General features: G+C 56.5%; 1 protein-coding gene across 3 annotated transcripts in view; it reads left to right on the top strand.

Moving 5' to 3' along the window:
- PRDM15 (PR/SET domain 15) overlaps positions 1–10,367 on the top strand; it is a 74,752-nt gene that overhangs the window by 40,280 nt on the left and 24,105 nt on the right. For all 3 annotated transcript variants that reach the window (XM_046651690.1, XM_046651688.1, XM_046651689.1), the window contains exons 9-13: positions 1,180–1,361; positions 1,572–1,666; positions 2,085–2,172; positions 6,248–6,415; positions 8,838–8,932. In XM_046651690.1, the coding sequence (XP_046507646.1) occupies positions 1,180–1,361; positions 1,572–1,666; positions 2,085–2,172; positions 6,248–6,415; positions 8,838–8,932 (628 nt within the window). The remainder of the gene's footprint in view (positions 1–1,179; positions 1,362–1,571; positions 1,667–2,084; positions 2,173–6,247; positions 6,416–8,837; positions 8,933–10,367) is intronic.

Consider the following 10,367-nt stretch of genomic DNA (forward strand, 5'->3'; position numbering starts at 1 on the left):
CGAACTTAACCACTCGGCCACGGGGCCAGCCCCTACCATCTTAACCGTTTTTAAGTGCACAGTTCTGTCATTTGAAACACATTCACATCATCGTGCAGCCATCACCACCATCCATCTCCAGATCCATTTCCATCTTCCCAAACTGAAACTCAGTCCCCATTTAACACTAACTCCTCAGCCCCCGGCAGCCCCCGTTCTACCTTCATCTCTATGATGACCTTACGTGAGGTATCGGTGACTCTGGGCACCTCATATAAGTGGATCATACAGCATTTATCTTTTCGTGACTGGCTTATTTCACTCACATCACGTCCTCCAGGTTCCTCCATGTCGTAACGTGTCATAATTTCCTTCGTTTAAGGCTGAATAAGATTCCTTCGTGTGTATAGACCACATTTTGTTTATCTATTCCTCCATTGATGGACGCTTATGTTACTCCCACCTTTTGGCTATTATGAATAACGCTGCTATGGTAAAACAGTTTCATATTTGAATTTCTCTAAATTTAACCCTTAGCTCTGTGTTTTTCTTTCTTTTTTGTGAACAATGGAAATGCTTGTATTTTCGTTGTTATTCTTGGGTAAATTTTTGCCCTGAAATTGAATACGCAGGTGTCAGTTTTTCTTCCAGCCCTTTTTGGAGCACCTCTCCCAGTTGTCAAAGGGTGCCTGGTCCGCTACGGTCCGGGAACCTATGGAAATACTGAAAACTGAGAGCAAAGTAACGTCAGAAATGGTGTTACCTATTTATTTATTTATAGTCTATCTTATTGCCCAGAGGATTTTGGTGGCTTACCTTCAGAAACACATTTAATAGGGAGAAGAAATTTTAAAAACCAGAATCAGGGAAAATATAAAACAGAGCAGATACCAAACCTAGTGAGAACAGAGTGCAGACAAGGTTAGTCTGGTTGAGGCACAAACTGGGCTCCAAGCTTCCTGGTGGCCGGAGTTGAAACAGTGAGATGCGTAGCCGGTACGGAGAAAGCTACCTGATGCCGTCGTAGGTTTACGGTGCCTCTCCATCTGACACGCCCCTGAAGCTGGGGTGACGCCTGAGCACGCTCCCTCCTTTCTCATAGTGAGCTGGGGAGATCTGGAATGAGCTCTTTCCAAAATGATTGTGACCTTGAGCTTGTTTCTCTGATGACTCAGTTTCCCCCCTGTCTGGCCCCGGCAGGTTCCCCCATCATCAGAGTAGCTCCATCACCCTCAAGAGGAGTCTCATCCTCTCCAGCCGCCACGGCATCCGGCGGAAGCTCGTCCGGCAGCTCGGGGAGCACCGGCGGGTGTACCAGTGCAGCATCTGCAGCAAGATCTTCCAGAACAGCAGCAACCTGAGCAGGCACGTGCGCTCCCACGGTGAGTGCCCCCCCGGCCGCCGCCAAGGAGGGTTGGAGACGCCTGGAAGGATGGGGACGGGGTGGGGGGCAGCGGCGGGCTGCCCATCGCCAGGTCCCCTTCTGCCGTCCGAGGTGAAGGGAGAGAGGGCTCTGAGGGCCTTGTGCGTGCACGTTGTTTTGGACACGCTGGAGCAGCGGCGAGTCAGCTCTTTCTCGGTTGGTTCCTCAGGAGACAAGCTGTTTAAATGTGAGGAATGTGCCAAGTTGTTCAGCCGCAAGGAGAGTCTGAAGCAACACGTCTCCTACAAGCACAGCAGGAACGAGGTGGGTGGATGGCCCGGGTCTCGCTAGCTGGGGAGAAGCAGACAATTGACTGAATGATCACATTGGAAGGAGAAGCAAGAGTCATGAGTGAGCCAGACCGGGCTGACCTGGCGGCTCCCGACGTGTCCGAGGTGGGCCCTGGGCTGCAGGTGGCCGTCCCCGCTTGGCCAGGAGCCGCCAGGGCGGCACGAAGAGCCAGGAGGCTGGCACGGGCTGTCCGGGTACCTGAACTTGGACTCTCTTTCTGGGGCAGTTGGGCAGCAAGAGTGAAAAGTTCTGTGTCCCTAATTGAGCGGGAGAGTAGCAGAGAAAAACGGGGTGGACCGTGGGCTCCTGGAAGTCGCTGGGGCGGTCCCTCGGGGCAGCGGGCTCCTTGCATCGCCCCCCGCCCTCCTCTCACCTGCGGCCTCCCTTCCAGGTGGACGGCGAGTACCGGTACCGCTGCGGCACCTGCGAGAAGACCTTCCGCATCGAGAGCGCGCTGGAGTTTCACAACTGCAGGACAGGTGAGCGCCCCCCGCCTGGCGCCCGAACACCTGGCCGGAGAGCTGGACCTTTCAAAAAGGGCAGCACGGGGGTTTCACACACAACCTCGCTTTTTCCATTTCCCTCCATTGCTTTTGCTGCCAAGCAGTCAGTACTTGTTCTAAAGAGACAGCTGGGGACTTCTGTGTCAGAAGGCATTTATTTCCTTACTCCCTGTTAGTCTTTAACTGAAGCTGTGTGTGCCCCACGTTTGAGACTATTGTGAAGCACGGGGTCTCGTCCTCGCTGATGGTGGTGAGCAGTGGTGCAGGATTTGTTCCAGGACCGTGCGAGGAATAAATAAAGAGGTGGGGGCAGTGGCTGGAGGGGTGGGAGTCTGCCTTGCCTTTGGAATTAGTTTCTTTTGCCTTGAGCTTTCCTTTGTCCCCCGGTCCTGCCAGCATCCAGGGCAGGGCGACGTTGCTGTCCTGCACCGTTGGTTTCTGCTCTGAGGCTGCTCTACCTGCCAGTCTCCAAGAGTGAAATGGAGCCCAGTTGTGCTCGTGTGCGGTCGAAAGCCGGCGTGCTCGGGCGGGCCTGCAGCTGAGAGGGGCCTCCGGGCCTGGGCGAGCGCCTTGGGTGGTGTGTCTCGCTGAGTTCGCAGCTGGTGAGCATGCACGACACAGAGCTCCCGCGTGCAGCCAGGAGGCGGCCACGTAGGTGCCCAGCCGGCGGAGGAAGCCCCCTCCTGCCCCCGCGCTTCTCCCTGGTGTGAAGCGCCCAAGGGAGCATGGCAGAGGGCTACAGCAACCCAGGAGGGGGATCAGAGACCCGGCAGGGTGACCTTTGATGCGTTGACCCTCAGTGTGCATCACTCGTGTCTCTGTTCTACTTCTCCTCCACCCCGTGTCTCGGAGAAGTGTTAACCCACACTGGCTGATCGCCGCCCCTCCCCGCGGGGGCCAGCACCTGCTCCCCAGCGTCTGCCTGTTCCTTTGTTCGGTTTGTGTGTTCTGCGTTGAGGGCCCCCATTTCACAGCCGGCTCCTTCCTTCAGTGCACAGCGCCATGCAGGGCTCTCAGTGGCAGCGTGGGTCTCATTCCACCCGACCTCCAGCTGCCCCCCAGCATCCCTGCACTTGCGGCGTGCAGCGCCACCTGCAGCCCGCCCCCTGCACCCCAGGGGTCCCCAGACTCAGGGGACATCCACCAGCTGAGTCCATGGGTGTAGTCAACGAGCCCAGCCGGATTTGTAGACTGGAGTCAATGATGCCCGTGTCGCCCCTCGCCGTTCTTGTGGTGCAGCGGGTGGGGCGTCAGAGCGGAGAACGACGTCCCCGTCCTGTCGGGTGTTTGGTGAGGCAGCCTCAGGGTCGTGGAGGAGAAGTTGTCCTCTTTTTATTTTAACTGTTTCTCTGGACTCGAATGAAACAGAAGGTAATAAAAGAAGTCAAAGCAGCATTTTGCTACATGTCAGCTCAAAGTTCTGTTAAACCAGGCATTTATCTCTCTTCATTATTTAGAAATAACAGAGCAGCCGCGAACAGAAATGCAATTTCCCTCTAATTTCAAAGGTTAGAAGTTTTGGGTGGAAAACACAGGAGAATCTTGGGATCTGGGCTCATTTGCTTACTGTTCCACTTTTTATAGTATTCATGTTGAGTGAATGTGTGTCTCCCATAGACCATTAAACCAAGAACTTGGACAACCTTGGGGAGAAGCTTTGAAACATGTAGTCTGATGGGTTTTCTCAAGCTCTCGCTCAGCGGTTGTCCTGGGTGTGGGGAGCTGTTGGTGTAACTCCTCTGAATGGTCCTTGTCCTGCCCTTGGCTGTCCTGACCGTGCTAGAGAATAGCAGAGTTCATGTCCAGGCCCTTGAGCAAAACATGGTCCGTCAGCCTCCCGTGCACGTGGCTCCTCCAGACATCCATCGTCCTGTCTTTGGGAGGGAGAGAGGGAGAGAGGGAGAGAGAGCGCGCGCTGAAGTCCAGGGGCAACACTGCTCCTTCCACGGCTGTCAGGTCCCAAGGCTAGTGGAGCCACCTGCCCCGGAGGGAGGCCCACCTGTGCCCTTACTACCTATCTGGGAGGAAGGCCCACCTGTGCTGTCAGTACCTGCCTGGAGGGAGGCCCCCCTGGGTGGTCGAGGGGGCCCAGGTTGGGCGGGGGTGTTGGTGATGATGGAGCTGTGCTGTCAGGGGCCCACCCTGCACGAATTAAGATGGCAGAAGCCCTTGTCTCTGGGGTCCCATTCCTAAGAATCCACGCTAAGGAAATTTAGCAGGAAGGAAAAAAGCTACATTACTAAGGGTCACTAAATTATCTACAGTACTAAAAATGGTGAAGTCAATAGTGATGAATGAACTGGAGGGGCCATTGTGTATCCACTAAAATGGGCATGAAAACGTTTTGCATGTTAAGCACAGGTACAGCATGCACATGCACGCGGGTACAGGGGTTCGTGTGGGCACCTCTGGGCGTCCACCTGGGCTGCACATGGGGACCCTGAGAGCAGGTAAAGAACTACCAAGGCCTGAGCCTCCCAAGACAGCAGGCAGCGTCTGGAGACATTTTGGTTGTCGCAGCTGGCTGCGGGCTGGGGGATGCTACCGGCATCTGGTGGGTGAGGCCAGGGATGCTGCTCAGCATCACCAGTGCACAGGACAGCCCCACAAGGGAGAGTGATGGGCCCCAGTGTCACCAGAGCCCAGGCGGAGGCCCCTGGAGGCGGGGGTCCTTAGATGAGCCCCAGGGGCTGCCCTGTGCAGCAGAATGGGAACCCCGGCCGGGTCCACTGTAGAAAATAGCAGCTTTGAGGGTGGTCTCAGGGATTTGTGTATTTGGCAGACGTTTAGTGACTCCCAGAGCTGGTCAGTGGGCTAGAGCCCAGGGCCCAGAAATGAGGACAACATGGTGTATCCTGAGGCCCTCGCTCTGAAGGGGATGCACACTGTGACCCATGCCATCATGCCCACCTGCATCGGTGACACAGGGAGGGGAGAGGAGGGCAGCTATGCCGGGCAGCCGAGCGACTGCAGGTTCCCTGGACTGGCGCTGCAGGAGGGCTGTGGTCAGTGAGGACTCTCTTCTGGGGCTTTTTGTGTGACAAACCCGTGGACAGTTACATGTGCTGGCAGGAACAAGGTGGGCAGGGAGCGGGTGAGGATGCTGTAGGGGGAAGGAGCAGAGCAGAGCACAAGACTGAGAGGGCGCTGGCCCAGGGCATCAGCTGGGTGTGAGGCCCTGAGACCCCCTAAACCAAGGGGGAGGCCAGGCAGGTCGGGCAAAGACAGACACCCGAGGAGGGGCCAGTGCTGTGCGGGTGCCCCAGGACCTGCTGTTTGGGCTCACCCAGAGCAGGCTTTCAGGGCAGGGCCTGACGGCTCAGGGGGCATCCAGGAGGGCCGGGTGGGCCATCCTGGGTGCCTGGAGGGAGAGAGCGCAGGGAGACAGAGAGTGGGGTGGGGACTGTCAGAGGCTCCAGTGGGGCAGTTTGATTGGCTGCCTTTGAGGAGGGGTGAGGCCGGGACGTGGGGATGGGGGTATTTCTGGAGGCTTTGTTGTGGGTCCGCTTGTGTGTGGGGTGTGTGAAAGTGAGTGCGGGGGCTTTGAATGGGGGGTGTTCACTAAAGGGGACCTGGGAACAAGAGCGTTTAGTTTAAAGGTGGGAGAACTTTGGGCTGTTTGTGCGGGTGGGGAGGAGCCTGTGGAAAGGCGTGAGGGGTGGGCTGGAGGGGCAGATGGGGGCTGAGCCTGAGCCCGGAGGAGGTGGGGCTGGGGCTGCAGCAGGTTGGGTGCGAGGCGAGGGCCCAGGCCTCTCTCCTTTCGAGGAATCAGCCCAAATCCTGCGTGAGATGCCTGGCGCAGCAGGAGGAGGGCTGGCCATGGCTTGGTGGAGAAGGGAGATGAGCTACATGCTTGCTTTTCACGTCGAGGGTAGCCCAGTGCTGGGGCAGAGGCTACAACGGCGCAGGCGAGGCCTTTTCCTGGCGGTGTGGTCCTCACGCGTCTCTGCTGTCACTCGTGCCTTGTTGCCATTCCCGCGCCACGAGGTTGAGCCCGCATCCGATGTCATTTACCTGAAAGTCGCCGTGTGTTTGCTTGCTTTCTGGACAGATGACAAGACGTTCCAATGTGAGATGTGTTTCAGATTCTTCTCCACCAACAGTAACCTCTCCAAGCACAAGAAGAAGCACGGGGACAAGAAGTTTGCTTGTGAAGTTTGCAACAAAATGTTCTACCGCAAGGACGTCATGCTGGACCACCAGAGGAGGCACCTGGAAGGTGGGCGCCCCTGCCTGCGGGGTGAGCCCCTGGGGGGTGGGACGGGCGCGCCCCCTGTGCCGCGGGGAGGGGCATCTGTTGACACAGCCCCTTTGGATGCAGTTTGGCGATCCCGCCATCTGGTGGGGTGCCCTCCTCTGGGAATCCGGCTCAGGCACAGAGAGGTACTGACGGGGGATTAATAGTGTTGTGTGTTAGTGGGAACGGTTGGAAACATCCTACAAGTTCCACAGCGGGGCAGGAGTTCAGAAACCCGGACTTTCTGTAGGATGGAATGTGATGCCGTCATTAAAAGCGGTTTTTCAAAGAGTTCTTTAATATTGTGAGACATGCTTTCGCTATGACAGAGAGAAGGAAACTCCAGTACGTGAAGTGTGTGGGGCAGAAGGCGCCGGGCGGCCGCTGCGGGTGGGGCCGTGAGGGCTTTCTCCCTCGCTCCTCCTCCTCCTCTCTGTTTCCCCTGGGGCCCCCGATGGCCTGTGCTGTTCGTAGCAGGCTTGGGGGGGCAGGGGGGCTGCCTGTCCACATGGTGGGTTTATGAGAGGCCAGGTGTGAGAGAAAGGTGGACTTCAGTTTTGGGGTGGGGTGGGTGAGGCAGCACAATGCGGGAACGAGGGAGACCCAGAAAGGAGATGTGGGGTGTGGGTGACCCCGCGGGGCAGACCTGAGCTGTGCAGGGCGCAGCCCCGAAGGGAAGCCATGGGCACTGCGAGTCGGGAGTGCCCGGGAGACTTTCCTAAAGAGCCTGCTCACACACACCCCCTGCAAGTTAGCACTGTAGTGTTGGCAATCCTGATTTTTACCCTAAAAGCTACAGCTCTCTTGCTAACCAGCCCTCACTAGCCAAAAGCACCTTGTTTTTTGAGGAAAATCAGCCCTCAGCTAACATCTGCTGCCAATCCTCCTCTTTTTGCCGAGGAAGACTGGCCCTGAGCTAACATCCGTGCCCATCTTCCTCTACTTTTTATATGTGGGACGCCTGCCGCAGCATGGCTTATTGAGTGGTGCCGTGTCCGCACCCGGGATCTGAACTGGCAGACCCCAGGCTGCCGAAGCGGAACGTGCGCATTTAACCACTGCGCCACCGGGCCGGCCCCCCAAAGCTTTATGAAGGTTGAAAAAAATCATTTTAAAAAGAATTGCAAATGAAGTGTATGTTTGTTGGAAAAAAGTCAGAACACAAAGTGGCATATAAAGTCTGACTATTCCGTACAAATGTGCGTGTACACGTCACCGTGCGTTTTTTCAGGAAGACTGGAATCGCATCCTATATAAGTTTTGCCCTCTGCTTTTTACCTGGCTGTTCTTCACGTGGCTTGCTAAGCTCCCCCACCATTTCCTCTGGGATCCCTTGGGAGGTGCGCTTATGGCCTCTCCAGACAAACCTGGTGCCCACTTAGTGATTGGGTGGGCTTGAGCGAGCTGCTGTGCCTCGGTTTCCTCACCTGTGCGGTGGGGACGCCCACCCTGCTCAGCTGCCTAGGCTGGTGGATGGTGGAACCAGACCCTGCTTCTGAAGCCCCCACAGGCCCATAAGTGCCAGCCGCCGTCGGGGCGGCCAGAAGTCAGGTGTTTGCTGATCAACAGGCACCTGGGTTGCGTTTTACCACTGACCTGTAACTCAGATCACTTGCCGGTGGGAATGAACCAATGCTGTTTCGTGGTCTTTCCCTCTACATTGGCGTGTAGTCTACACCCCTGTTCAAACCAGGTGCGCTTTGTGCTGCCGGGAGTCCTCGGAGAAGGCCGTGTGGTCTCATGTGCAGCCAGCTGGGCGTTGTTAAGTCCGGCAGTGAATGTCCCAGAAGAGGTCAGCACTATAGAAAGAGACCATGAGAAGTGAATTCCTCTTTTTCTCTTGTTCAGAGATAACCTGTTTCATGTGAACTTCTAAAAGTCTGTCTCAATCCAATTAGGAACGGTTATGCTTTAAAACCATAAAGATTTTATCATCACCTGACTTTTCACCTTGATCCCGATTCGACTGATTTAATTTGAAGGATGAATGCTAGTATCTTTTTAATAAAAAGTGTCTGCCTCCTTACAGGCATCTCTAAGAATCTCCCGGAAGGCTTGAGCCTTCCGATTGAGCACACGTTCCTTCTTTCACAGCCACTCATTGTAACTCTTCCACATTATGAAGTTTAAAACACTCGCCGCCCTTGTGTTTCCGAATGTCTCAGATGCAAGAACCATGTTACCGCCTCCCATGGGCCTGTGCATCTGTCCCCTTCCCCAGGAGCCTGTATCGGGGCAGTGGTCGGTGCTGACACATCCTGTACGAGTGACTGCTCACTTGTTTGTCCCACTCTCTGGGCATGTCCATCCCCCGTCCGGCTGGAAGTGCCCCTGGCTGAAGTAGAAACTGCCTGAGCGCATGTTCTGTGTGTATTCACTGTCTTCTTGGGGGCGGGCATTTCAGGAGTGAGGCGAGTGAAGAGGGAAGACCTGGAGCCGAGTGGGGAGAACCCGGTCCGCTACAAGAAGGAGCCGTCAGGGTGCCCCGTGTGCGGCAAGGTAATATCCCCCCTGCTCGAGGTCGGGACCCTAAATGCACAGCTCGTCGTTTCTTAGGTTAAAGCTCAGACTCCACTCATGGAACATTGAGGGGGAAAAAGTGTTTCGGGTACAAACGGACACTCGGGCTGTCTTAAGCTACAGTATCCGCTCGTTTCGTGCCCTTGTCATTTTGATCTCTGGCTGTCCATGGGTCTCTGGTGAAGGAGCCTAGAAGTACTTGTTCCTCCTTTCCAGCCTGGTTTCTCTGTGGCCACGACTTTCCATCTGTGCCACTCCTGGTCCTCACACTCTGCTCCTCAGCATCCCTGGACGTGTCCCTGTGGTGGAGGACCAGGCAGAGCACACCGAGGACACGGGAGGTGCAGGGCTTTCTTTAGCCTCCGCAGTGCTGGTCTCCCCTGGAGCATGTCTAGCGAGAGCACTGACTGCCCATGGCCACAGGCGCTCCATGACACGTTCAGTGGGTGGTGGTGTGCCGAGTGAGCGAGGCAAGATGTCACCCTTATGAGCAGATCTGTCCAAGGTGGGCCATCAGAGAAGGCCAACTCAACAGAGCCACCAGACCCTAAATGTCCAGAGCGTACTGCCCATCAGGAGCCCCGAGGGTCACGGCCCGCAGTGCGGCCATTCGTCAGCACTGGGCTGGGAACCCTGCCCTGGCACTGCTGTCTAAGCCACGTCAGGTTGCCACATAAAATGGTGGTGATCTTTGCCCATGACCTCCGTGGTCTTGACGGAAGTGCAGCTGCTTGCTCCCCAGACTCCCCTCCAACGACTGGGGAATTGCTGAGGTCGGCTCTGTCCTCAGGACTAGAACCCGTGTCCCTCGCAGTACACAGAGCACGTGCTGCAGAGGGAGCTTCCCAGAGGGGCTCCCAAGCGGGCTCTGTGCCTCCGCAGTGGGGCGGGGTGGACGTGACCGCCAGGCTGTGTTTGGGTACAGTTGCCGAGTCTGTCTCAGCCACTCACAGTCTGCCTGAGCTGGGTGCTGGGGCCCTGGAGGCACAGTGCACCCTCAGCAGCCGCCAGTTCCAGATAGTGGAGAAGTACAGGCCGCGGGCAGATGGCCAGCTGGGACTCGACCCATCCTGCTGGCGTGTGGCACCATTGCCAAATCTTTTGACCTTTTCAAGAGAAAATGGAAATCTGGTGTTTTTATGTAAAGTTTTCTGATTTTTTTCAAACCAGAAAGCAAGCAGTCAGCAGGGTAGTGTGGCCTGTGGGCCCCACATTGGGCCTCTGACTTCCAGCTGCAGTTTGGGGCTGGTGAGATCGTAGAGTGGGGGAGCTGGTGCGATGGAGCATACGCATGGGCCCCGGTGACCAGGCCTGGCCTTGCACGGGACTGGGGTGGATGGAGCCTGTGCTCATGTCCCTCTGTCCATGTGTCCTGGTCATCCTGCCCGCTGCCCGCTGGGATGGAGCCTGTGCC

Source organism: Equus quagga, unplaced genomic scaffold, assembly GCF_021613505.1.
Source record: "Equus quagga isolate Etosha38 unplaced genomic scaffold, UCLA_HA_Equagga_1.0 73442_RagTag, whole genome shotgun sequence".
In the NCBI taxonomy this organism is placed as follows: domain Eukaryota; kingdom Metazoa; phylum Chordata; class Mammalia; order Perissodactyla; family Equidae; genus Equus; species Equus quagga.